The sequence below is a fragment of the Anabas testudineus genome, chromosome 9 (assembly GCF_900324465.2).
Source record: "Anabas testudineus chromosome 9, fAnaTes1.2, whole genome shotgun sequence".
NCBI classification, from domain to species: domain Eukaryota; kingdom Metazoa; phylum Chordata; class Actinopteri; order Anabantiformes; family Anabantidae; genus Anabas; species Anabas testudineus.
The window spans coordinates 17,877,268-17,905,137 of NC_046618.1; the positions used below are offsets into that span (position 1 = coordinate 17,877,268).

The 27,870-nt window shown below is 40.7% G+C and overlaps 2 protein-coding genes across 9 annotated transcripts in view; both read left to right on the forward strand.

The window, feature by feature from the left end:
- The first annotated feature begins 211 nt into the window (after positions 1-211).
- utp15 (UTP15 small subunit processome component) lies at positions 212-5,495 on the forward strand. Its single transcript, XM_026343114.1, has 12 exons — positions 212-369; positions 1,036-1,149; positions 1,302-1,394; positions 1,549-1,733; positions 2,043-2,221; positions 2,632-2,757; positions 2,939-3,074; positions 3,246-3,330; positions 3,810-3,965; positions 4,185-4,286; positions 4,496-4,629; positions 4,757-5,495. Exons 2-12 carry the CDS (start codon positions 1,060-1,062, stop codon positions 5,055-5,057), a joined length of 1,587 nt encoding a protein of 528 aa, XP_026198899.1. The 5' UTR covers positions 212-369; positions 1,036-1,059; the 3' UTR covers positions 5,058-5,495.
- Positions 5,496-6,536: 1,041 nt separating this feature from the next.
- LOC113150544 (rho guanine nucleotide exchange factor 28-like) overlaps positions 6,537-27,870 on the forward strand; it is a 36,864-nt gene continuing 15,530 nt past the window's right edge. For 4 of the 8 annotated variants that reach the window (XM_026343087.1, XM_026343088.1, XM_026343089.1 and 1 more), the window contains exons 1-16: positions 6,537-6,743; positions 7,629-7,672; positions 10,006-10,147; positions 10,578-10,687; positions 10,799-10,985; positions 13,670-13,853; positions 14,263-14,464; positions 14,560-14,635; positions 15,810-15,856; positions 16,575-16,647; positions 23,949-24,070; positions 24,258-24,619; positions 25,433-25,607; positions 26,076-26,187; positions 26,401-26,478; positions 27,349-27,391. In XM_026343087.1, coding sequence (XP_026198872.1) covers positions 7,640-7,672; positions 10,006-10,147; positions 10,578-10,687; positions 10,799-10,985; positions 13,670-13,853; positions 14,263-14,464; positions 14,560-14,635; positions 15,810-15,856; positions 16,575-16,647; positions 23,949-24,070; positions 24,258-24,619; positions 25,433-25,607; positions 26,076-26,187; positions 26,401-26,478; positions 27,349-27,391 — 1,946 coding nt within the window. In that variant the 5' untranslated portion in view covers positions 6,537-6,743; positions 7,629-7,639. Of the gene's footprint in view, positions 6,744-7,628; positions 7,673-10,005; positions 10,148-10,577; positions 10,688-10,798; positions 10,986-13,669; positions 13,854-14,262; positions 14,465-14,559; positions 14,636-15,809; positions 15,857-16,574; positions 16,648-19,744; positions 20,003-23,948; positions 24,071-24,257; positions 24,620-25,432; positions 25,608-26,075; positions 26,188-26,400; positions 26,479-27,348; positions 27,392-27,870 lie in introns of those variants that run through there. The other 4 variants (XM_026343090.1, XM_026343093.1, XM_026343094.1 and 1 more) reach the window with 2 other exon arrangements.

A 27,870-nucleotide genomic window follows, 5' to 3' on the forward strand; every position in this document is an offset into this window, starting at 1 on the left:
TTTCACCCACGCTTTATAGGAGATTAAATGTATGGAAATAATTATAATATTTATATTTTGTAAAAATATTTTATATATAGTATATAGCAAATGAAATTATGAGTCCTTCTCCATTACTATGTAAAAAAACTAAAAGTTTTACGTTTTAAATTGTTTACCATTCAGTGAACAATAAAGATATGACATACAGAACGGAAGTAGCATGGTTCGTAGTCATGGCGTCCTCCTGTACACCGAGAAGCAACGTGATCACTTATTTAAAATGAACAGGTTTTGGTTTACTTTGACAACCAATATCAGTATCATCTAATTTTAACATATCCTACTTAACAAAAATAAGCTTGTGTTCCTGGACCTTTTCGATTAAAGGTGAGAATCTTCCGAAGGTAGTTTAGTAGAAATTGCTAACCGGCTAAAGCGCAGTGTGCTAAATAAGTTACGTTACTCCGAGCACGTTGGTGCGTTATCTGTTTAATACACGGCTTTGTTTTCAAACTAGCAGCGCTACGTGTAATTTTAGCTTATACAAGAACTCACACCATAGCTAATTTTAAATCGTCTAGCTCTTGATGCACAACCAAATATTACAAGAAAGAAATGTACTGCCTTGAAACAGTCAACTCGTTAGCTTAGCCTTCATGCAAAGTTTGGTGCGTTGTGATGTTGTGATGCTGTTGGATTAGGGTTGAAATAATGGAAGTGAACTCTGTAGCCGTTTAGTCTATTATGTTGTCGATACCTTCACAATCAATAGTATACTGGCTATTCTAGTAATAACGTATTCAGTTATATGCCATTTAAAACGGCTTTATTCTCTTTTCGTGTGACATTATTTTTCTATACAGGTTTGTTCCACCCATGTCATGTTTACACCAAGTGAAACACTGTTTTCTTTTCTTTATTTTCTTTTTTTTTAAACTAACATTTCAATTGCATTTCTATCAGTACGTCACTTGGGGTTATTTGGGTAGTTAAAGAGTTTAGGATGACCTCTTGCTTTATGTTAAGTAAAGTTTTTGTATCTTCTTTGGCCAGATTTTTGTCCTACTCTGCACAAACATGGCTTCATTTAAACCTACTAAAATCCAAGTCTACCCTAAACTTGGAGAGAAGGTTACACAAGACACGCTATACTGGAAAAACTACAAGGTGAGTCTCTTGTACTGTTTGCAGTTATATATCATTGTGGACAAAGAAATTACAAACTACACTGTCAGAATTACAATTAGGCATCTTTTTATTATTTATCTTTTACTCAATTCTAACAGTGCATCTACATCTCTTTGTTTTTCCCCTCACAGGCTCCAGTCCAGATAAAAGAATTTGGAGCGATCACAAACATAGACTTCTCTCCTGTGGCGCCACATAATTTTGCTGTCACAGCTTTCACAAGAGTATGTTTGCTTTGCTTATATTAATTCAGAATATTTCATTTTAGTCAGTATTCACTTTATAAGTAATTCTGGTTCTAGTCAGTCCTCCATAATTAATTAGTAGTATGCAACATTTGTTTTATATTTCTTATTCTAATCACTGATTTCTCTACAGATCCACATTTATGGGCCGTTTTCCCAGGAGCCTGTGAAGACATTTACAAGGTTTAAGGACACTGCATACTGTGGGAGGTTCAGGTCAGATGGTCAGTTGCTTGTGGCGGGATGTGAGGACTCTGTGGTCCGGCTGTTTGATGTCAGTGGCAAGGTGGCGCTCAGGATGTTCAAAGGGCACACAAAGTAAGTATTTAGTACTTTCAGTACTGCCCTGGCCTAAAGACCAAATAGACTTTCTTTCAAAATCCTGTTAATGTTAGAGACAGGTTTGACTATTCAAACTGTCTGAATCTGTTTGATAAGTCTATACATACCCTTTTGATTTCCAGATGTGCGTTAAGTTTGTTTGAATGATGATTTCTTGAGTGATCCATCGACTGAATTTCCTGATGATCTCAAGAGTTCTGACAACCTGTAAACTGTTCTGCACACAGATGTCTGGTCCTGAAAGGGAACTGATTAGATTTTGTCTCTTACTGTATTTCTTCTCAGGGCTGTACATGTAACAGACTTCACCTCAGACCGTTACCAGATCCTCACAGGGTCAGATGACTACAGCTGTCGGATTTGGGATATCCCAAATGCCACTGACCTCACCACCTACCAAGAGCACACGGATTACATCCGGTGTGGTGTCACAAGCAAACTCAACAGAGATCTCTTCATTACAGGTAAACTAAGTTTAATAGATGGTATGTGGAAAAGTTAATAGGAGGACAGGAGGTAAATTATTGATACATTAGCGTCAGTGTTTGGTACATCCCAGAATGACTTGGTGTGTATAATTTGACACTTTTTGTATTCTGCAGATTGTTTGACTAAAACCACTGTATAATGAAGCCATTTGGTACAGTGTCAGGCAACTAACAACTTTGTAATTTTACAAGAAGCATATAATGCAACATGTTTAGAAACATTGTCTCATGAAGTTAACAGGTACAGGAGAAAATACAATCAGCATAATCACACTCATAATGCTGCTGTAGAGTTATCTATCGATAGAAAGATAGAAAGATCAGGACCAGGATGAAGGACTTTGGTGTGTTTTTGTGTCATTCACAGTTGATTGTTGTTTTCTTAGGATCATACGACCACACAGTGAAACTGTTTGATACCAGACTGGACAAGAGTGTAATGACCATGAACCACGGCCAGCCAGTTGAGAGTCTGCTTCTTTACCCTTCTGAGGGACTCCTTGTCTCTGCAGGTACTCAGCAGTATGTACCTGAGCAGGGTTTCAGTTGAATTTATTCAGGATGAAACTGGTTGTTGTGCAGAACAGAAAGTGTTGAGCTTAGTCATGAACATAAGATATGATGTGATGTTGTCAAAGACTTTCACTATCAAAAACAAATTAATCCAGATTCACTCACTGTAATTTTCTTTAGGGGGACGCTACGTGAAAGTGTGGGATTTGCTAAAAGGAGGGCAGCCTCTTGTGTCTCTGAAGAACCATCACAAAACTGTCACCTGTTTGTGTCTGAGCAGCAATGGACAGAGACTGCTGTCGGCTTCTCTGGACAGGTACAGGGACACGTCTAACAGTATGCGTGTCTGACAAAGCAGATAAAGAGCAATTGTTCCAAATTGTGGAAGTCACAAAGGCCACTAAATTGTTTATAGCAGTTACATATTTTTTAAATAAGTAGAAGTACAAAGGTCTCATCTAACATAGAACCTCTTTTTGTCTTTCAGGCATGTAAAGGTGTACAACACAACAAACTATAAAGTGGTTCACAACTTTGACTACGCTGCCTCTATCCTCAGTCTGGCTTTGGCTGTAAGCAATTACATTCCATCCACCTTTCATCACGTTATTATTTTTACATGTTTGAAGAAGGATTATGTGCAGAAACCTGCAGTCACTGACCGTTGATGACAATTACAGGCTTCTTAATCATTTCACCTTATTTGGCTGATTATGGCCAAAAAGCCTCTTGAACAGATTTGTTTGGATGAAGAAAGATGAAAATTTGCCTGTGTGTTTGAGGTGCATCCTCAGAATAAGTAGTGAGGCTGTGGTGATGGATTCAGTTTCTGCCAACAGAAATATCCAGTTATTGCCAGAGGTTTCAATCGAAAGGAGATGAAACGCTACATCCTCTCCTCTTGGTCATAGCATGAGGATGTAGGGTTTCAGAACACAATGTCCGACCTCAGGCAGTGAACTGACTTGACATTTTTTTAGCTCAGGCTTTGATTTCTTTTGGAGTTTTTGAGCTCTTGACAGTAAAACTATGAATATCTCTTTCTCCTCAGCCGGATGATGAGTCCATTGTTGTAGGTATGACCAACAGTATTCTGAGTATCAAACGCAGAAAAAGCCCTGAAGAGTCAAAAGAAACATTGGGTCAACAGACGCGACGACCATCATATCGTGTTTTTGTGAAAGGGAAGAACTACGTCCCTAAACAGGTTAGTTTTAATGCATTAGCTGAGCTCAGCTGTCTGAGACAGGATTGGTCTGCAGAGTGATTCTTCCCCAAGAGATGCATTGACTAAAAGCTTCAAAGGACAAAGTCAAACTATCAGAGTGACTAATGCCTTTTTCTTTTGTGCACTGAAGCATTATCTAATGTTTATGAGGCTATTTGTTTTCTATTATAAATTTCTCGGTTCTCTATCTTTTTCCAGGATGATTATCTTGTCAGTAAGCCGGTGAAACAGCATCTGGCCAAATATGACAAGCAGCTCAAGAAATTCAATGTATCCAAGGCTTTGGATACAGCTCTGGAGGTATACATTTAATGTATTTATAATATAAGGTTATCAGTTAATTTATCTTCGAAATTGTCCTTTTTCCAGCTTGTAATATAAAGAAGTGCCGCATGTCAGTTACTGAGGGATACACAATAGAATTACTATCCTGGATATTAAAAACTGAATAATTTATTATTATTATTTAACATTTGTTAATTAACAAGTTTATATCATTGTATTTATAGACATGGAGAAGACACAGAAAACCAGAGATCACAGTTGCTGTAATAAAGGAGCTGGATCGAAGGGGAACTTTGAAGAATGCTCTGGCAGGAAGGGATGAACAAGGGGTCTCCCACCTGCTCAACTTCCTCATTGGGTAAGACGCAAATAAAACTTCATAGGTCAAGGGGGTTTAACCAAGTGTTGACAGGTGTTTGGTAATTTATGCTGCAGTTTATCAAATCATGCTGACCTTTGGCATTAAAACTTTGTTTTTTCTCCAGGAACTTGGTTGATCCCAGGTTCGCTCCTGTTCTTGTAACGGCAGCTGAGATGATCCTGGACATTTACCATTCAGTAATCGGCCAGTCACCAGTCGTTGACCGACAGCTGCTGCGTCTGCAGGAGCTGCTGGGGAGGGAGATTGATTACCAGCAGGACCTCCTGGAGGTGCTGGGCATGTTGGACACGATGTTTGCCTCCAACCTTCCTAGGAAGGAGGTGCCGTGCTCTGCAATCAGCAGATCTAATGGGCTGACTCAGGGTAAAGCTAGCACCTCCAGACCGGAGCTTCAGGCCAGCTGAAGCATGGAGAGAAGGAAACTGGTTTAGACTGGGTTGGAGTGCCTTTATGACTCTAAAGCCTCTTTTTGAAATATCAAACACAAGTTTCCTGAGATGTCAGGCTACACGCTGTAGACTATACCAAGGAGAAACATTTTGGTACAGGTTTTAGGGGACTGATAAAGCCATGGTCTCTCTGGTGTTTTAACTCACCCTGACTGACAACACAACAGGCAACAAAGAGAACATACATTTAATGTATGAAGACTCTCTACATGTGTGAATGTAAAGCAAGGCATTGCTTTAGTTTGAAGTGTTGTAATTACACTCTCAGTAGTTCATGTGGGGTATGTGCGCGTGTGTGTTTGAATGATTTCACTGTAAATGTCTGCTTTGTGTTTTCCTATTTACAATTGACAAATATTTTATAAGCAGATAAAATAAATCTTTGTAATATTGGAACTGACCAACTATAATTGTGTTGAGATAGTTTCACAAATTGAATCACCGGATTTTTAATTTGTCGCTGTTAGTACTGGTTTTCATGTTCATTTCATAATTAATTAATAAATTAATAAAAAACAAATAATTTCAGCACGTATACAGTGAGTAGCATATAATCATTTAGAGAACTTGAAAATGCAGTAGTAACGATGACAACAACAAAATGAAACGCTGATAAAGGTGCAACCTCACAGCAAGCTGTCAACTCTCTACTCTGCTTATTGCATCTTACCTTCTCAAACAACCTCTTCAGGTAGGCATAGGCGTAGGGTGAGCTGCACAAATTAAAATACAAATATTAACAAAAGCACTGACGAGAATCTTTAGCTACTCCCTATATCAAAATATGCCTGTGGGTATTTGTACATTACTGTATCTTCCTGAGTTCACCACATTTAATGGACTATGATCTGCTGCAGCCCCACTTCACCTGTGTTGTTCCAGGTTAGCAGCATCCAGCCTCTCACTGCTGAGAGGATCTAATCATGCAGACCTCTGGCCATTCTCCCTGACGGAGCAGCTGACTACTTCATAGCTGCAGCAAAACAAACCAATCATCACACATACACACACGCAGAGGAAGTCCCCCCCTTGAACAGATGCTGATCCTACAAAACAACTAAACTAACACGGGTATACCCCCCAATACCATGCATAAATAATCACTTTATCAGAAAAACATGCCACAATAAATATTTGATGAATAAAGAAGAAATGTTAGGGAATTGGGAAAAGGGAACAAAGTGACCTTTTCATAACAATAGATCTATCTATAATAATGAGGAAACTAACCAAAGAAGACAAACTGACCTTTATAACCCTAAATCAAAGAGTAGACTGTACCTCAAAACTGTACTCAAGTGCAGTACTTGAGTAATTGTACTTGTAGGGAAGCTGCACTCGTCGCAGTTCAATCTCCTTCCGTAGGAGGTCGCTGTAATCACGAACTGCCAAGTCTCACAGACGAGGAGCGATGTGCATGAGAGCAGCCTGCAGAAGGAGAGCATCCATCCACGGTGGTGGAGGCGGAGGAGGCTGCAGCGACACCGACTGAGCGCCATCTCCCAACTTGTAGCTTCAGCAGCGACTCTTGAATCAGCAGGCAGCAGATCCAGGGAGGATGCATCCGAGTTAGGTGCTGCTTCTGCTTGATATTTGCCGCATTGTCAGGTCTCTCCTGCTGGAGTTGGAGCACCTGTGAAGGTCGGTATATCAGTATCTTCTGTGTGCACACTTTGTTCAGCGTTTCCTGTGATATTGACTGTTTGCTAATGTGTCAACAGCAGACAGTGTATCTGTGGTAATCTGCAGCTACATAAAGACATCCTTTATTCCCTGAAGACGTGGATCAGCTAAATGTATTTGAGTCATTAAGAAAAGCTGTGCAGAGCCACAGAGCTGTGTCTGTAGTGTTCATTAAAAACCAAAGAAATAGGCTGTAATATAACCCACAGCAACAGTTTTGCTGTGTCATAAAGCTAGCACACTTAGAAACTGCACAAATAGATTCAGTTCATGTGTGTTCAAGCAAAGACAAAGTTTTTTTTTTTTTTTTTTTAATTAATGCAAAAAATAGTAATAATCTAACAGGAAACAGTTTTTTGGGAAAAGCTTATGTTAATACAAGTGTGTGCTGTAGTGTTCAGTCAAAGAAGTGGCCACATATAAGAAACAGATCTGAATCCTGCAGAACTGCAACTTAATCTCCTTCCTACAGCACACACACACACACACAGGACTAGACTAGACTAGACTTGGGCACATTTGGTGATCTGGATACGGTCTCCACACTGGCTGAAAGTACCGTCATTAAAATCATTATTCACATACTTGGGATCAAAAGATTATCCGGTCTTGTCAGAGGACCTCTGACTCTGCTTGGCACAGACAAACTTGTATAATCTCTTCTGGATCAGAGGAGCCAGGGGACTAACCAAAATAACCAGAGAACTAATGAGGAGTCACATGGTTACACTGAGATTGAGTTTTCCTTTTTTTTTTTTATTTATTTATTTTTTTTTCTAACCCTAACCCTATTTTTTATGTGTCTCTCAAATGTCTGTTTAATCCGTCCGTCTTTGTCTGCAGTTTCTTTGCACATGGAGCTGAGCAGGAGGAAGGTGCCTCTTTATGTGAGTATGTGCTCCAGTTTGAAGTCAAAGACCAGCTTCCCCAGTTAATCATAACCGTTATTAGTTATGCCTCTGGAAAATCTCTCTCTGCAAAAATTGGGGAAAATGCAAACAAAAGACGACAGTAAATAAAATTATCTGAAAGAAAATGAACACAGAAATGTTTGCCTTTGATCAAAGGGTTGTTTTTGGTGTTCGAATTGAACATTTTAGGGGTTTAGCTGTTGCATAAATTGAGCACTGAATCATAATTAGTAAAAGTGAAAAAGTAAAGTAAAATTATTATTTTACTTTAAAAGAAAGTTGTCTTTGCTATCAGCTTAATATGTCTCTGGTCACCATTGAGTACAGCTAAACCTCACAGATGTCTGTGCTAACATTGAGCACTACATTGCTCAGACTTGATCCTTTCTCATTTATTCATCATGATTTCATGCAGTTTTCCTTTTATTCAAGATTAAGTTAAATTACACGTGAATCTGAAACATTTCCTCTCACAGCAGTTTGCGTTCACTGTCTTTTCCATTTCTTACTGTAGCTGTATTGCTTGCTCTGTACCTCCTTTGTAACGTCTGCCAAATGAGTAAATGTAAATGTTGCTCACAGACATTGTTGACATGGAGACATTCAGCAGGGATTGTTTACCATGTTTACCTTCTAACATTGCTCACAAGTATTGCACATATTAAATTACATTTTGATACCCTGGTGGTGCTAAAAGACATTAAATGATCACCAGTTATTATGGTTTATTGTAAGGGCCTTGAATTTAGTTATTTCACTCGAAACCAAGTATGTTAAGCTGCTGCTGGTGTTAAACTAAAATTCACAGATTTGCCAAAGTCACAAGGATATTACGTGACAGAACACGTCTGAACAAAATATGTGACTAAGCTATCCAGCAGATGTTTTACTATCCAGCAATCTGAAGCTTTGATGTACTGGTGGCACGGGATGAAAAGACAAAGGATCACAAATGTTATTCATGATTCATCCTCTGTGAACTGTGGGTATCTATGTTAAAATGCTTGGCAATCCATCTAATAGTTCTTGAGACGTTTCACTAAAAAGTGTTTATATTGCTGGAGAGAAAGTCAGGAGATCGGCAAAGTCGTAGTAAACGCGTGAACACATCGGCATGGTTATTGGCATCTGTTTCTAGGTGGAGGACAAAACAAACAGAAGCATGCAGTATCATCAGACTGGTCTGTTCCCATCCATTCTCCACTGTCTGGTCCAGCATCTCATCTAGTGTCCACAGAGTCATTAGTGGTCAACACCTGGTCAGTCACACAGATTGAGATGTGGAGTCTTAATGAGGACACAGGGGAAGCAGTGTAGATGTTATGAAATTTATGGTGAAGCTGATTTTCTCTCTCTGGAGAAGTGAACCTGAGGGCAGGATTAGGTTGAGACTGGTAGACAGGATTACTCACAGTGTCTTTCTCTGAGACGGTGTGAAAAGTGAAGAGAAAAGTCTTGCAGTTTTATAGAATGCAAAATCAGGTCAGCAGTCGAAGTGATGCGAGGCTAATAGACAGACTCTCATGAGAAGAAAAGAGAGGGAGCTACTTAAAAAAAACACCCTCACTCTTACATCATTTAAAGCTAATCTAGGATGTTCTTTGCATTTCAAGTCAGGCCTCATCATTTACATGTTTGCTCTATCTTCCTTTCTTCAATCTGTCTGCTATACACCTGCGTCAGTCAGTTGTTTGGTTTGTTTCCCAGAATAACCCACACAGTGTGTCTTACGGCTGCATTGCGGTCTGGTCTGTTGAGGCCACTGTAGGTAGACAATAAATTAATATCTTCTACAATAGATTTCTTCCCCTGTGACTGTAGGATGTTGGTGGAAAACAGATACGTCTATGTACTAATTCAATACTTTCCAAGTTCTGTAGTTTATAATGGTTAAGTGGATCACAGTATAAAATGGGAGTCTAGCTTCTAGCTTTGATACGATTTAGTTACAGGTTGAAATATGTGTATAGCCCAGAATATTGAAATGTCAATACCAAAAGCAGGGATTGAATGCTTGTTTAGATTCAGTAACCTATTTAATTCTGTCTTTAAGTGAAGTCTGAAGTGTTTCCAGCCTGTTGAGATCAGTTAAGGTCTTTGCATTCCTGTTTTTATTGACGGGGAATGTTTTTTTTTCTCTCTGTACCCTCAAGGGGGATTCTGTCAGGGGATTTGATGTACTTTACAGAAAAGTAGAACACGGTGTCAGAAAAGTATTAGTCTAAAATGAACCTGTCTTTAGGTATAGAAATATTTTGGCTCTCTAACATCTTTCTTTTTTATTTTCCCTTTCATCTTTCTTATCTCAGGGCCAGGCAAAGGTATTTGCATTGCTGGAGGGTTTAGACTGCTTGCCAGAGGATGCAGAGGTCTACATTGTGTTGGAAGGATCCACACTGATCCATGTCACCAGGGCTCAGAGTGATGTCATGCTTTGCTTTATAGTGCCTGGTATGTGCACGTGTGTTTCTGTATGATGTGCTGTGTTATTTTATGTATGTTTAAAACCACATCCTGACATTAACCTGCACATCCTGACACACCCAGAATGATTCCAATTCCTTATTTGAATCTTTACTTGGACACTCACACACACTCACACACACACACACAGTGAATCGAGGTCTGGACAAGCACAGAATCTTATTAGCTTCCTCTGGGGAGGGAAGCAGCACCATAAACAATGCGCCAACATAACCGATCCACTGTGTAAGTAGACACAGACAACATGCAGCCATGTAGGCTTGTGCATCTTCTACAGTAGCTGGTTTAATAAAACACAAACTTAAGTATGTCTTTGTTATTCTGAGAACATTTTTATTTACGCTCTATGCTGAAACATGTAAGGAATCTATCTTTTTTGCTGTGGTTTCATCTTTAGGACATAACCTTGCTGAGGTGGTCTCTGTCCAGGCTTACCTGTGTTCTGAAACCACACCCCTCACCTGGGTGGGTGGGGCTGTGTTGGAGTATTCCCAAGATGATGCTCAGGTAGGGATGTTACACAAATGTGGTCTTAAATGTTACACACAGACGTGTTTTTTTACATTGTCAACTAGTTTATCACATACTGTATGATATTCATAACTACTTTATTCTCAGGACCTGGCAGAACACCTTGTAATCAATGGACACTGTTTGACCGCCACGGATCACAAGGAGCTGAGAAGCCTCTTCAACCTCGGCCATGAGAGCTCTCGCTGGGCTGTGGATCGTCGTGTTACTCTGGCTATGGCCAACCTGGATATCCCCCAAAACTGGAATGTACTGAGGGGCTGCTGCGGTGATGGTGAGGGCAGTATTGTTGTATTTTGCTGAACAGACACAGTCTCTCTGGAAAGTATTCACTCCTTAACATTTTGGACATTTTGCTGCATTGTAAATATCATTTGAAATGGAAAAAGTTGCATTTCCTCACACCAGTCAGTACAGAAGCATAAAAACCTATATTTAGAAAAGGCAAAATATAAAAAAACTAATGTTCTACAGAGTTTAAGTCTGGGCTTTGACTACTTGGCCACTCGGGGACTTGTGCTGAAAGGTGAACCAAGACAGCAGTCTTAGAGCTTAGGTATTCTGGAGCAGGCTTTCTTTCAGGTCTTCTCTGTGCTTGGCTATATTTATCCTTTAACTCTGTTCCTGGTCACCTCTCTGAATAAGGTCCCTGTGCCCAGTTACTCAATTTGGCTGGACTTTCGACTTTAGGAGGATTCCTGAACGGTTTCAGCTTCAGTTTCACATTTATTGAGGCCTCTGTGCTTCCAGGAAGACAGAAAACTTTAGAAATGGTTTTAAACTCTTTCCCTGAACTGTTCCTCTCCACAAAATGCTATTGTGGTGAATTGTGGGACCTTATATTAATAGATACCTTGTACAGTGTCTTTCTAAACTATTTCTAATCAGTTCAATCGTTCAGGTGGAGTCTAGTCACGTTTTTTTATTTAGAATTACATTTACAAGAAAGTACATTCTAGAAATAGTGAAGGACTATGAATACTTTCCAAAGCAAGTGTATGTTGATCATAAGTTTTGTTTTTTGTTATATAGAAATACATTTAAGAATTAAACAAATAATAGTTATATAAATAAAAGCTTGCAGTGCATACTGACAGTGAAGGAAAAAATACATATTAAATAGGCACAGGTTCATCTATGGAGTGACTGACAGTATTTAGTTGTTTGCCATTTCCTCAACAAAAAATCTTGAAGGCAATTAGTGAGCAGAGGTAACAGGTTTTGTTAAAACCTCATCTCACAGTATCGTGCTGAAAACGTGGAGTTGATGCTATCTGTGAAGGTGAACTCTTCACCTTCTCCTCCCATCTACCACCCCATTGACTTTGTCTGCCACCATTCCCATTTTCCATGCTCATTGGGCTGAAATCGGAAGTGACCATGGTCACAAGTGTGCTCCTGTTAAATTCATCAAAGCCAATTAAGCAGCATGTAATGTCATTAATAGAGCCTTTCCATCTGGAAGTAGCCTAAGGCAGAGCTCAATAAATCTGAGGGAGTGTGTATGTGTGTGCGCCGCTTCTGTGTGGGCTCTGACCACCATGTTTACTAGATGCCACCATCTGTTTGCATGGTGTGAGTGTTTGTGTAGGGCCACCTACATAAATAAACTAGATTTAGCAGTAATATAGTTATGGCAGTCTGTTTCATTGCTGCATCTCCTTCTGAATGTCTGCAGTTAATTTGATAACATTGCTTATGACATCACTCTGTTTGTACTGCTGTATAAAACTGAATTACCAATCCCCAGTTCTGCTTTAGTTGTTTTTTACTGTGCATTTTGCGCTTTTAAAGGCACAGGAACCATCACAGTTCTGACGTGCACCTGTCAAAAGTGCCACCTTGTGAAATCTGCCTTTACAGCTTACTTTCAGTTTAGTTTATATAGGAAACTAATACCAAAAGCAAGGTTAATGTGAGTCGAAACAACTGGACCTTTCTTGTTAGATCAAAATGTTTCATTACTCATCCATGTAGCTTCTTCAGTCTGAGGAATGTTTGTTAGGAAATCCCCACATTTAACCTCCAGGATGGTTTCACTTCCCACTTGACCTGGACAGGCTTGAAATAATGCTGTGCACTGACCTAGCCACCTGCAGCAAATATCCATTGTGAGTAATATGCTCTGTTTCGATACTATCTAAGGTGACACTTTCTAAGGTTAAGTCCACAGATTGTGATGTTGCTAATTTCCTAGTAAACTCAATCAGTCAGTGTTGAAGTTATGAGAATTTTTACTTTGCTGGTGTATTTTTCTATGACTCACCTTGATATTTTACTCTTTTTCTCTTGCAATTAGTGAGAAACTACCATTCAGATACTGTCTGGATTTTGTATAACTGTTTATTACTTCATTTTATTTTGAAACTCTTTAAAAATGGAGATTAAAGATTTTTGAAAACTGTCACACACTGTTTATTCAGGTTTATCTGATCCAATTAGAATAACCGTCACTTATTTTAATTACTGCCTGGATTGCTAATGTCACAAATTTTAAATATTAAAAGGGTGAATATGACATATTCCAAACTACATTATCTGAGAGGAGCAATATAGCCTCACCTTTTGTAAATTATGCTGTTGCAGTCAAAACAAAAAGCCAAACAAAATGTTATGGACCGCACTGACTGGCAGACACAGAAATAAGAAGCTGTCTCCAGTTTGTTAAAAAGCGTTTGTTGTCGTAAAGTGGGTCATTGGAGCAGAGGAATCCGATGCTGTGCAAGAGAAGAAATCAGTCGTTGACATTTAGGTTAATTATTATGAGGGGGTGGTTATCAAGACTGTATTCTCAGCATGTTACTTTCCTTCATTTTTTCACATATTTCATTACTGATTTATTTTTTCCTCACCCAATTTCACCTCCCTCTTCCTTTCAGCAGCTTTCTCTGCACACACTGCACATTTTGATCTCCGCATTTATATTGTTTATTATTATTTGTCTCACCTCACCTCCAGACCACAATCCCAGAGAGTCACTACTCCACCTGGCTGTGCGATGGGGTCTGTGTCGCCTTGCAGAACTGTTGCTTTGCCAGCCAGGGGGTTTGATGGCTGTCAGTCTGCCAAACGAAGAGGGAGTCACACCGCTGCAGCTGGCAAAGGCAGAAGGCAACACTGAGCTACTGGAGCTGCTCACACAGTAAGATAATAAGCTCCAGGGCACTCCAGGACAAGACACTGACAAATGAATCTCTGTTCTGCTGTAACATTATGCATTCAGTGCACAGCTTTCTCAAACACACCAGCAGGGGAAAGCTTTCCTTCCTGTGTAGAAACCCAGTTTTACACAGCTATTACAGCAGCTCATTTGCATTCATTAAATGTCTCAAATACTGTAAATATACTGGTTGAAGGACATTTTATGAACTTTAAAATCTATGGTTCAAAGACCTGTTGGCTTGTCCTGAAAAACTACTAAACCACCATTTACAGTGAGTTATTGATTTTGATATTCTAATGTCAAATCGATTATTTCTATCCACAATAAATGTTAAATATCATTTTTTTTGAGTGATTTATGACTTAAACTAATCCACCTGTTGCTGCAGACCACCCAACCCTCTAGCCACGCCTCCAGCAGGTCTGTCCCAGGTGTGGGCAGACCGATCCCGCTTGCTGAGGTTCTGTCATGACACAGGGAACCTGACTCTGACCGTCCGACAAAACCTGAGGTGGAGCTCAGAGGAGAGCCGGCACACTCACATCCTGTTTCTTAGAGACCGGTTTAGAGATGAGGACTTCCTCCGAGAGGTGTGTAGTCAGTGTTGTCTGAGGTTTAAACCAGTCAGCCTATATCTGCAGGTTAGCTACCTTTTCTTACATTAACACTACATTTCCTCCCTCAGATCAAAGCATTAAGGAGGGAACGGGTGGAGACCATCATAGGGAAGCATGAACTAGCTGAAGATCCAGCAGAGAATGGTATCATACTCACCCTAATCTATCTAGCTTTGAGAGGTTTGGGCCTGCTTCTGCTAAACCACCTAACCTCAACTCTCGTCTTTCATGTTGCTTTGGTTCTCGTTTCTTCTTGTTATAGTGGTTTATGAGGCCAGATCCTGTGGTTTCACTCAGGCTACAGCACTAATAGATATTTACTGCCCCCTCTGGGGTTTTAGAGGTACTGCAAGGCTGGGAAACTTCAGCAGAACATTTTTATGTGTATGTAGTGTTGGCAGTCAGTTAGATGATTAATAGATGAATAATTATTCTTCAGTTTTATTAATCAACAAAACAATGTCAAGTACTTTCTTATTTTAGCCTCTCAAATTGCCAGATGATTTTGTTCTTTTCCTTTTGTCTTTTCTGCCTTTTATCTTTTGTCACTTATGAAATAGCCCATTTTACATATACATTTTAAGAGTTTTGATAATGTTAGTTTTACAGGTGTTGTTTTTTATGAACCAAACTACTGAACTAATAAAGATTTTGACCTGATGATGGCGCTAGATGACAACTCAGGTGATAAGTGATGATCACAGATATCTGTACACAAAAGTAGGCGGTGGAAATTTCAAAGATTGCGTCCCCTCCATCTCTCTTTATTTTTCTTTGTAGCTCTTTTCCTTTCTTTTTGCTGTAGAGCTACATTTGAGCCAGCTGGTGTCATTATCAAGTTGTGGCACAGCTTTGTCAGATTAAGGTTGTTGTTTTCCTGTACATTACATCTTGTCATTTCTCAGCATTTGCTGTCCTTTAATCCTCCTCCTCTCATGCAATTTTCTTTTCTCTCCCAACCTATACATGCTTTGAGTCGCTACCACCACCACCCTCTTCTGCATTTCCTGTTGTTATATTATTATATGACCACAGACTGTGCATCAAACCTCCCCAACACTAATTTCTGTATGTTCCTGCGTTGTTTCTGGTATGTGATCATACTCCGTGTCCTTTGATCTGGGACACACATGGTAGTCAAATGAAAGGAGATCAAGGCCACACTGTAAAGATCCCCCCAGGTTATGAAAAGAAAACAAAAAAAAAGACTTTACATGATATTGTTAACCTAACAAACATCTGTAGGTACTTGAGACTCTTTTGAAGTTTAGTGGCTACTGTATGGCTGTGTTTGAATATGGTCTCCATCTTCTTTTAGTATTATACCCTGATGTCAGTGAAGAAAACTCTGCTGCAGAAGAAAATGTGAGTATTTAATGCAAAGATGGTGATGCATTTTCTCAGACACAAAGAGCTATAGACCAAAATATGACAGTGAACATACACAACATACACATTCACTGAACTCACCACCGCTCTCTCTCTGTTATATCACTCGACTGAGCTCACTGCTACCTGTCTTCTTACACATGGGCTGAAGGCTGAAACAGTCTAAGATGACAATTTACTGCTATGTAGACTTTTAATGTTCATAGCAATAATGTTTTAGCATGTTCAGTGTGTTTAGACCTAAATTAGTGATTTTACTTGTAAACTTTTGCAAGCTTCATTCAGCCTCTATGAACATCTGCAATAGCCGGGGTAAGACTTCAGTCAAGGCTGGAATAAGGCACGGATTTCCCCCTCAGTGCTCTGTGTTGTTTCACTCTTATTGTTAAGGTGTTGGTCTTGGCACCTTGCACACGCTACTGAATAACTGACTTTGTGAGCGGTCAAGTGTGTATTTCATGTTTTGAGAGGGGTGGCGTGTGCACATGATTCTGGTCATCCAATAGGACCTGTTTTATGTGATACAGATGGTTACCTAATTTAGGTTTACCACACACCTAGGCGGTCACCAAACACTTGTGTTTTTGTACTTAGTTCTGCTTGTTTTTTGTGTTACGCTCGTAGCCTGATGAGAAAGTCTCACTTTGGAAATGTGCATGCTGTTAGGTGAAAGGTTCTCTGTTTCTCTACGTAGGACTACGAAGAGCAACTTATATTTTGCCTGAATGAGGAGGATGAAGAAGACGAACCATCACAGTCTGACTCTGGTAAAGATTTCACTTTAAAAGTCTTTTTGAAAAACGTCCATCCAATTAATTTTAGATTTGTGTGCCTCAGCAGGACTACATTTTTTTTTTTTTGTTGAATGAAACTAATCTTTGTTATTTTAAGTGGATTCAGAAAAAGATATCTAAGTAGCCAACTGCAGAAAACACCTCCTTTCCTGAAAAGTACTTGAAACTCAACTCTAATCCTCGACTGTGGCTGTCTACCATCTCACACACACATTTTTTCTAATTCTAACCCTAAAACCTAGTCTTAACCTCGAAATTGCTCTTTAGGCACCCTTCTCATTGTTTGGATCAGCTAAAATGTTTTCCGTCCAATGGTCCTTAGAATGACAACCATACATACACACTCACATTATTCTGACCTGCCTGCCCCCCCTTTCCTCTGGTGTTTTTAGAAACGTGTCACTCTGTGTTTACAGTGATTGGAGCACTGAAAGGGAATCTGTTTAATGTGACATCTAGCGAACACTCCAGTAGGTAAATCTCGAGTTATCCTGCTTCCCTGCACTGACGGGGCCACAGAAATGAACCTTATCAGGGTGACTGAAGGTGGCTTCACTCTCATCTGTCTGGTTCTGGATGGGAAGGGAAGGATTTGAGAGTGGGAACATCCTGCGGGTTAATAATTGGCTTGTATTGCTGCACAGCAGACTGATGCCTCAGTGTAAGAATGCTGTGGTTACAAGCTGAGGCTTCAGGCTTTATAACACTTGGCAGTGGACATCTGCAATTTGAACTTCCTGTGGCGAGTGTTGTTTTCCATGCTATATGGTTTAGCCATTTTGTATTCTATGTGTATATGTGTATTTGTCAATGTGGATGTGTTGGTTGGCTGGTTGGGGATTTAAACATTTTCTGTGTAGTCTTTGAAGACCGCCTGTCTGTAACCTTGTGTAGTTCCCTCAAACCTCCTTTTGTGGTTCAGAGGAACAACACGAGTTAATACTGTTACACTCAGTGCCATATTTGAAATAGCTCAGACTGAAAATGACTCAGGCTTTATACATGTCATTCTTCCAGGACTATGGTGTTTGTTTGACCCTTTCTTCATTTCATCAGAAATTCCAGACCTGTCAGACATTGCAAGTGACCGGCAGAGCTTTCTTTTTTTTTTTTTTTTTTTTTTTTTTGTTAAAGCTAGAGCAAAAGTTTTCTTAAATGCTGCTCTTACAGCTGCTTGACTTACACTCCTGCGTCATCAAATAGACAGACACAACCTATGCAGCCAGAGCTTCAGCAAGGTATGAGGAATTTTGAATGTAGCTGTGATGTTCCCTGTGTCTTCTTGATGTCAACTCTTTCCTCCCTCCAGTTCAAATGACTACTTTACAGGTACAACTGAATATAAAATGAATACAGTACTGCAAATGCAGGTTTACATTGTGGGAAGAATCCTGAATTTAAAAGATAGAAGACACAGTCTTTCTTTTTCTGTCTCCCCCCTTCATCCCCACCATCCCAACCTCCCAGGTCACCGTTTTAATGTGAGTTTAGTGAACAAACAGCAAAGATCACTTAAGCCTGAGTGCTGCTCTCAGGTTGTTGTATGTATGTATGCATGTGTGTGTGTGGGTGTGCATGCACTTGTGTGTTTGAGAGGGAGAATGCAGTAGGGAAGAGTGTTCTGAAGGGGGCAAGGGGTATGGGGAAGTAGAATAAGGGGGTGTTTGTGGCTGAATGGGGGTTGCCAGGGCTTTACTGAATGCAGTTTTCCAGCAGCTTGTTTGAGATCCCCGGGGAGAAGAGGCAGTGTGAGAATAGTGTGTGTGTGTGTGTGTGTGTGTGTGTAATGGGGTAAAAGAGAGAAAGGGATTTATGATATGGATAGTTTGGCAGGGTGACAACAGACGAAGAGTGCAACACCAGGAACTCTAACAAGAGTCTCAGACCCCGGCCGATGGATCTAATTGGAGGATGGAAAAAAGGGATTAAACCTCACACAGACCCCACAAAGGCAGCATTAATGTTCACAACTACAGTGCCAACACCCTCCACCATCCCTTCCTATGCACACACACACAAACACATACACACACACACACACACACACACGTGCACAGAGAAACTACTTTTTATAGTTGCAGTATAGATTTTTTCTACTCAACCATTCTCAACCCTGTCTTATTTTTATTACATTCTTTCATTTATGTGCATTTATAAACCCACGCCTGAACTCTTCCCAGCATGCCATTGTCTGATTTGTCTCTTAAACCCCCTTAACTATCCCAGTCTCTCACTTTATCACCTCCAGCCAAACATACTTGTATTCTTGCTGCTTTTAATGGAGCGCTGCACTCCTGTAAGTTGGCATGGGGAGGAAAATGGGGAAAAATGGTGCGGAAGAAGAAAACAGCGGCAGCTCTCGCTGCTGTCTCCATGGTGAGGCTGCTGACCTGGCAGTCTGCACCCCCCGACACTCCAAACCCCTTTCCCCTTCAGCTTGGCTTTGACATGCTAAAATATAGAGAAAGAGACAGAGAGAATGGGTGTTTGAGAGGGACTCTCTTCAGACGTGGCATCAGCCATGTTCAGGATGAATGGCTTGTACCTTACTGTGTGTGGATTGTGCGGCTCTTCAGCCTGGCATATCTCTGAGACAATCATGAACTCAGAGGGTTAATGATTTCTCCTGTATGTGAGACTCACCTCTGCTGAAGCGGTCTGCCCTCGTGTTTGTCTCCACCAAAGGTTCTGAAGTCACTCCTATGTTTGACTTTTTCTCTCCCTCATTCAGTCACTCTTTCCGGCCGTCAATTCCCTCCTCCCCCTGCTGCTGTCAGCATGTGTTGATCTCTCTCTCCCTCTCCCTTCATTCTGTGTGTGGTAGTTGAGTGACTAAAGACTAAAGAGAACCAGACGTTGGCACAGATTTGAGAAGAGCAGTCAGGAAAAGAGAGAGGAAAAGGGGAGAGTCAGTGAAAAAACAAAAAAAAAAAAAATCAAGGAAAGGAACGGAGGCAGAAGACGAGATTCGGTCCTGGCTCTGTTGGACAGTCGGTTCAGAGCTGTGCAGGGGGAGGGGGAGGCTTTTAGGGGGAGGGGTGATTGGGGGATACAGAGGGGAACATGCTGGCTCACTCCTGAAGTGTCAGTGTCTACAGCGGGGCTCTGGAAGAGGACTTAGTGCTGTAGCTAGTTCGCAGCCTGCTTAACCATGGGGAGATGAATGTAAACTGAAGCACTGTTGATTTATTTAACAAACACCTTGAGTTGTGCGGATGAAGATTTTCTTGAAGACATCAAATCATGGATTCTGACTCGGACTCTCCTTTCAACTACTCGTGGCCTTCATTTCCCAAGATGAGGATGCGTAGGAAGATGGCAAAGAAAGGTAACGGAGCAGTCATCAACAGACATGGGAATCCATCCTGTTCTGTCACCTTGACAGTTACAGTGACTTTCAATAGATGTTGACTGGGTCACTTTTCACTTCACAGACAAAAATATCTTTAAAAGACATGTTTCTGACAGACTCTATATGGATTTTAAGAAATGTCATAGAGGGAGCTGCTGGCAGTATATCCACTTTAACCTTATAGCTATGTCATGGTAGAGGTGGCAAACGGCCCCCTTGGCAGACATGTTTCATATTCACTGTGGAACAATAAAGTTAAAATTAGACTGTTCCCATTACACATTCTTACTCACAGGCCTCCACTGCAGCACATTCAGAGTGAGATAGCTGCATGTTTGCCAGTGATGTAACCTGATACCTGACAGCATGTTGGGGAATGTCAGATGTTCACTCGGGGCTGATGGAGTGGTTTGGGGGTTTCGACTTCAACTCCAGGATTTAACCCTGGTGAGGAGTCGTGGCCTCATGTGACTGCCATAAAGTGCAAAAGGGAGGACAAATGCTTAATGTGCCTTCTTACATTTGGTTGATGATTGTAATCAGTTTTTGTCTGGGTGTCTCGTCCTGTCATTGGAGCTGAAGTTCACTTTTTTTTTATGCCACAAAGCTGCTGCTTAAACATGACATACAAGTTTGTTTCTCCATTTGTAGTCATGGGAGAACTAAAGTTAATGCTTAAAATAGTGCAGAATTAAACCCGAATGGTTAAACAGCTCATTGCTTTTTGTGCAGACGACTGTCTGTGTTTGTTGCGAAGCAAAGCGAGAGACTTCTAAACAGAGGAAGATCAGGTTACTGCCATGTCTGTGTCATGGCTCAGCTCCAGTGGTCTTTTCCTGATCTTTCATTATAAACCTCTGCAAGCTTATCCATGTTATTGCTTCTTAATTGTGATTGACATCTACACACTGCTTGTCTGTGCTTTGCAGCCGAAGAGCAGAAACAGCAACACTATATCAACTTTTTAAAATAACCATATATCCTCCAAGTGGATTCAGACGTATTTAAAAGTCAAAGTCTGGAGTAAAAACAACTCTGGTGTAACAATGCACCTGCAAAGTAAAAAGTGATTTCAGGTGTGGAGAGCCACGGGTTTATTTCTTTGCCACGATGACTGATTGCTCTTCACTGGTGAGGTTTAGCCCTTCTTGGATCTCTTGGGCTGGGTGACGAACTGAAATGTAAACACAACGGGAACACACAATGTGATGCTTGGACCGGGATGTTTGACTGCAGGTGTCGTAACTCAGAGTGGGTTTGTAGATTCTTTAGTAGACAGTTGTTTTAATGATTTAAATGGCCCTTCATGAACACTGAAGTAAAATAATTAGCTCTCCCCCTTTTATAAGATCATAAATCTCTGTGTTGTGATTTGCTATCTCGTTTTTCAGACTCGGCTTGTTATTTTAAATTCTCCCGGCTCTCTCCAAAGTGCCAAATGTTTAGCGTGGTGCTTAAAAAGCAACTTTCATCATAAAGAAGGGACTAACAATAATCGAGCCTAGATGTGTACACAGCTAACAATTACGATGTAGTGTTTATCTTGAACTCTGTATTTTGTATCTTGTATCTTGAGAGGGGGCCCTTGTGATAGCTTTGGCTGCCCACTCTCCTTCCTGCCGTCTTCGATCTCGCTCTCCCAGGGTTGTGCATGGGTTGAAGGGTCAACCTCTATGTTTAACTGCCCTGGTCTGGAAAACCTGGCACTGACTGCTGTCTTTGTCTGGGTCTTTGTAGATCTCCACCTCTCTCTTCTTGTTTTTTTTCTCTGCTGCTGCTCCAGGCACTGCTACTGTATAGGGTTGGTTCTCACTCTGGGACATGCCCCGAGTATCACATCACTCCAAACATGCCTTCTGTGAACAAAAAAAAAAAAAATCCTACACAAATAGCTTCACACACTGCTCTGGGTTTTCTGAAACTCTTTGAAATGGCAACCTGCAGACAGGGCTCTCTATCTCAGCAATAAAGACAGCTTCTCTGGCAGAAAGATTGATTTTGTGCAGATCTAACTTGTTAGTAATATGAACTCCCTGCTTCTCTGTTTTTCCCCCACTTTACTAATGTTAAACACAGATCGCAGTGCCTGACAGTAATGTTCACTGAGGCGGTGTTTATGGGTCAGAGGTGTGTGAATGATCGGTCCATAGCAGCCAGCTGTGGTTTTGGACCTGGCCCAGAACCTGAACTATTAGCTCTGTCCATCAAGTCCCTCTAGTGGGTTTATATGAAACCGTATCTGCTTTCAAACAGTGGTTTGACCAACATCCAGGATCTGACCCCCTCTCTGGATTTGATATTATCCAAATCCTATGATGCATGGTATAAAATCTAACATGATTTGCACAGGGCTCATGGATTTGGTTTTTGGTTCATTTATGGTATAATGTTTTCATGTGGATTTAAGAGGATCTATTTTAACAGAAGAACAGGTTCTAAGTCTTTTACCATTTCATGCAAATATTCTTGCTTGTAGTAACTTTAGAAATCATGTGGTTTTAGAGATGGTTCAGGGCTTTGTAGGCATAAGATTGATGTGGAGTGGCCTCTGTACATCCTTCAGTGGTTATGCTTGAGTCTAGTCCTTTACATTTGCAGAGGATGGAAGAAGAATCATCTGGTGTCCTCATCAATGTCTCCCTGACTCCCAGTTGCCTCTCAGATTTATTGGATTCACCGCCTACAGGAAGCATAGCCAATTGTTGGTCTGATTTATTCTCTGTTACAAATGCTGGACCTCTCTTCTTGTACTCCGTGGTGCTGGCAGCTTAGAAACTATGGATAAACTATGGATTTGTTTTAATATCTGCTTGGTGGAAACAGCTGTCTCAAAGACATGTTTTTGCACTGCTGACATTGTTGCAAACAAATCCTAAAGTGAGACTGTCATTAGGAACATGATAATATAATCAAACTAATTAGGCTGCCTCTTCTGATTAGTGCTGTACTGTTACTACCGGTTACCAATGTGGTTAGGTTTTGTTTTTCCAGTGACTGCTCAGCAAATTGTGAAAAACCCTTCTACTGTGCTGCTCTTCACACATTTAATACATCCATACACTGTGAGTTGCTGAATTTAACTAATCCAACTATACTGGATCACTGAGGGGGTGCTGATACATTTATGTGTAGTTGTGGGGTAAGTCCCAACTCCTCGTAAGTTATTTTTTGATGTTTTACACATCCAAGTAGAAAATGAGTTTGACAGCCTGAAATAAGGTAGTTGATGTTTCTGTGTATTAATGTTTACTGTATAAACATGTTTTTTTTTAATGTCACCATCATGATTTGTTTCAATTATATATTTAGTTCCCGTAAATGTCATTACATTCTGCTAACATGTTTAAACAGTGCTTAACTGTGTTGCATAAATGTCTCATCAAAGGTTCATTGTAGTGAGAGCTGTGGCTAATAACGCTCAGCCTGAAATATTTCCTAAGAAGTTATGTTGTGCAGATGCTGTGTTTTGTACAGAGCAACATCCCAGTGGGAGCAGTGTGTGTGTGTTTTGAGAGCGGGAGTGTTTTCTCCTGTTTAACAGCACAACCAGATTACTGCTAACAGTGACTCCACTGTGTTGAAAGGTTTCCTCTCAATGCTACTGTGTGCTCACCGGGACATATTTCCACTCACTCACTGTATTTAAGGCAGGGTGGGGAAAAAAACATGCCTGCAGATGCCCACTTACAACACCGTGCAAACTTATTCATATATGTGCGCACAAAGCCACTGAGAGACTCACTCACAAGACTCTTGGTCCAGAACAATGACATGCAACTGCCCAGGATGTCTATGTCACTTCCTGTGTTTGTGAGGAGTTATTTGGTGTTACTGTGGAAACTAGATGTAACATTGAAAAATTCCCTTGCGCTCTCTCTCTCTCGCTCTCTCTCTCTCTCTGTGACTCTGTCCCTATCTGTAGAGAAATACCAGTCCATAAGGGAGAGCCAGGCCTTGTCCCCGACTCTGGCTGCAGCTGCCAGACTGTCAGCGATGATACACGGCAAAGACAGAGTGTACGCCAACACCATGCTGGTGGACCAGGTGAGTCAAGCTGTAATTAGTGGTTAATTAGCGGTTTGAGTGAGGATATACAATGTGCTCCAGCTAAAGAGTTTATAATATTAAATAAAAACCCACTTGACTCACGCGATGTAAAATGTGCCACCTACAAATCAGGCTGTGGAATGGTTCTTTTTCATTGCCTTCGCTTTCAACTTATCTGCTCCAGGTGGATGGTGCTGACATTAAATACCACTCTCCAGAAGAGGAGGACGTGACCCATGTATCCCGTGTTGGCAGCCCATGCTGGGACTCCTTTACCAAGACTCCCCCTGAGTCAGGCAACTGCTCGCTCCACCAGACCTCACCCCATGGTGGGGAGAGGGGAGTCCATGCCTTAGACAATCACAGGGAGCCATCCCCTCGTACCTCTCCCTTTGCTATCTCCCCATCTTTTCCTACCTCCCCCCCAGCCTCCGCCTTTAGTTTGTTTGAAGGAGCTCAGAGGCGTCAGGCGCAGCCTTGCTTGCCAGTTTCTCCTGCTTTGAATCACAGAGGATGCAGCCTGACGGAGACAAGCCGAGCTCTGAGGTAGGACACGACTAGCTGTTGCTGGTAAATATAGAATAAAGAAACCACAGGCACTCAAAGTGTGAACTGTTATATTTAATTAAATATAACTTCTAATATATTTAATTAAATATATTAAACTAACTTATAATGTGAAAAAACATTCTGCATTACAGCCCAACTTCCACTATTCTCTCTGCACCAATTTGTTGTCTCATCTTATTGATAAAATTGACAGACATTCCTATGACTAACCCATACTAAGGCCATCTATTTGGAAGTTTAGTGCAGCGACTGCAGTCTCTGAAGGTGCGGAAAGTGACAGGAAGTCTGGACACAATTGAGCTGTTTGTGAATAGACGTTACTGAACATTCCTTCCAGTTTCCTCAGTGCTGCGCTATTCTCTGTAACAGGACAGAAGCTGTAAGGCTGTATGTTTAAAGCCCGTTAGAGCCTTGATTTAGCTGGAATGACTGTCAATGATGAGTTAAAAGAGCGCTGAGATTATCTCTACTGTTCTTTGCAAAATGGTGTAGGTCATCATTAACGAACATGAGAGTCAGCACATTACCCTGTGCTTCAGCTTTTTAGAATTTAAAATCAGATTTTCGAAGAAAACACTCAACAAAACTGAAAGTAATTGTCTAGTCTCAGCTGATTTCATGTTTGTCTACAACTGTAATGGAATACGTCGACAGTCAGCAATTTTTAATGCTTATACTTTATTTTCAGCTTAATTCAGTTGCGTAGGCTGAAGTCGCAAAAACTGAGTACTTCAGAAGCATAAGCGAAACATGCATGTCTGGTTTTATTTGTGTGTTGTTTGTTATTAGTCCTAGTCTTGATTGTGACAGCGGAGAGGAGGACATACTCGGACATTCGTACCCCTGCTCATCTTTAAAGCAGCAGTCCATCCTGCGGTCCAGTTCAGGAGAGGAGAGGGACTCTTTCGACACTTCGCCGGATTTTAACCGCACACACTCCAGTAGCACACGCAAGTCCACTAAGGTGCAATCCCTTAAACGTGTAATGTTCAGACTTCAGCAGCTGTGTTTTTTGTATATATGTAGAATGTCTGGAGGGTTGTTGATTAATTACTTGTATTAAAATAGAACAGGTTATATTTAAACTTGAGTTGACATATGAAATGGCCGCCTTTGTGTTAGTTTTTGGGACATGTTGTGTATCATTCTTTCATACACTAATCAGTTAACATGTTTTTGCAACAAGGTTCATAGTAAAATCTATCACATAATACAGAAAAGCCTCATCATGCATTGAATGCAAAGTACTACAACAGACACAGGCTGCTTCACAGATAAAAACAAACTGTTAACAGCTCAATAATGCAGAACAGAGTGGATTTGTCAGCACTGAAACTTGCTATGGTTCTGAAAGTTTGCTTTTTATTAGGATTGAACCTGTGAACCTTTCTGCTGCTTTGTCTGATCTGTTATTTCTTGTTTTCTTACCCAGAACCCAGAGGAAGCAGAGATTCGTTTGCGCTCCTACTCTTACTCCTCCCCCAAGGCGAAGCCATCCCGGCCGCTGCTAAACCGAGAAGCAACACTCACTGAACTGGCAGAGGGTGAGTGGATTTTGACCCCTTTGCCCTGTAACCTTTCTGCTCCCAGGAGCCAGCTGAATGGACACATGTACCACATGTCTAACAGGGGAAAGACATGACAGGTGTCATAAATCAGCTGGACGTCTATAAAGTATGCATGTGTTTAGATTCAGCTATGCTTTCATACAACACTGCTCTCTGTGCAGCATTAATGCCGTGCTCTGTCCTGTGTAGATGGTCCATTCAGCAGCGGCCGTTCTCTAGTTCAAGCTTTATCGCTCTATAAATCCCTCTCTCATCTCAACCAAGTTAGTAAGTACAAGAACAGCTTCCAAACAGCCACTTGGGCAATGCTGATTGGCTGGTGACGGCATTTTGGTGCATTCTTCTGCTTTTTCTGGTGAACCGTGGGACTAAGGCAGATTTCAAAGGAAATATGTATGCACAAGATAGAAAAACTGAAATAAATGTAAAATGATTGCGTCACTCTTAGTGGCGTGAAAAATCGATCCAATCATATTGTTGCACATTTTGGTGCAAAATGATTTGCCCCAGATTTCACTCAGTTTTGCAAGACAATGTTGTTTGTCATTGCACATAATTTGTGTAGCCTCCATCTGTGGTGAGAATGAATTGTTGGTGGTGCGTGTGGCCCTCGTGCAATGCACAATCCACTGTGAAGAGCACATTTATCATACTCATATGCCAGATTATCAAAAGCAGATTTTCTTCCAAAGCTTAATGCCAAATCTTGTTTCCTAGTAATAAAACAATAGTCATCCAAAATATTCATTTTTATTACACGACTGACAAGTATGTCTAATATCCCCAGGCTTTTGAAGTATTCTCTCTATGTAACTCTGCAGCATCTGAAGGAGTAGTTGTCGGCTATTAGGGTTCAGTTGTGCTTCTATTTGGGTACACGTTTTTGTTTCCCTTTTTGTCATCTTCACTGTCATCTGTTTTTTCCAGACAATACACGGCTTCTTACTTTCTTTAAGGGCTTATTTAGGGTTTATCTGGCTCCAGACTGTTTTGGGGATTCTTGTATTTGCTTCTAGCTCAATTTTTATTTGGGATGATGGTTTTTAACCCCTTTGACTGATTCACTTAAAATCTATATAAATGTATTCAACTTTTCTGGTTTACTCAGTTGTCTGTCCTTGTTACTCTACATTACAGAGCAGAGAGCATTCAGCCTGATTGAGACGCCCAGAGAAAAGAGGTAAAACCTGTGTGTCATCTCATAAACACAAAGATCCACTCAATCGTGCAGGATCTTGCTCAGATTTGACTCCTTTTTAGGCATCAGTGCTGACCAGTGGTTAGAGATTGTCTCAACGTGTGTGCGTGTGTGTGTGTGTGTGTGTGTGTGTTAGTGTGTGTTTGCGCATATGTAGCTCTAGTGTTAAAGCTGTGGTTGGAGTGTGCAGGATGTGACATACTTCCTGTTGAGAGACAAGTGCCAGACTAACTCTGAGTATATGACAAAATGCTTCTTTACTAGACTTCAGAAACATCTAGCCTATTTTCTTCCATATCAATAATGCTGAAACTATATAATGTACACTTTGTAGAATGTATTTTGTGTATAGATTGTAACAAGTGTACTGAATTATTTACAGAAATACTGAATTAGCTTTGCAATCCTGTCATTTAAAACATTTAGCTTGTTTTTTTTTTTCATTTCATAAATGTCACAAT

What these genes read in the sequence shown, in the direction of transcription:
- utp15 (XM_026343114.1), top strand. Translation starts at nt 1,060, where the DNA reads ATGGCTTCATTTAAACCTACTAAAATCCAAGTCTACCCTAAACTTGGA. An exon ending in CTGTCGGCTTCTCTGGACAG is followed by an intron (nt 3,075 to 3,245) that starts GTACAGGGACAC and finishes TTTGTCTTTCAG; the next exon opens with GCATGTAAAGGTGTACAACA. An exon ending in AGAACTACGTCCCTAAACAG is followed by an intron (nt 3,966 to 4,184) that starts GTTAGTTTTAAT and finishes ATCTTTTTCCAG; the next exon opens with GATGATTATCTTGTCAGTAA.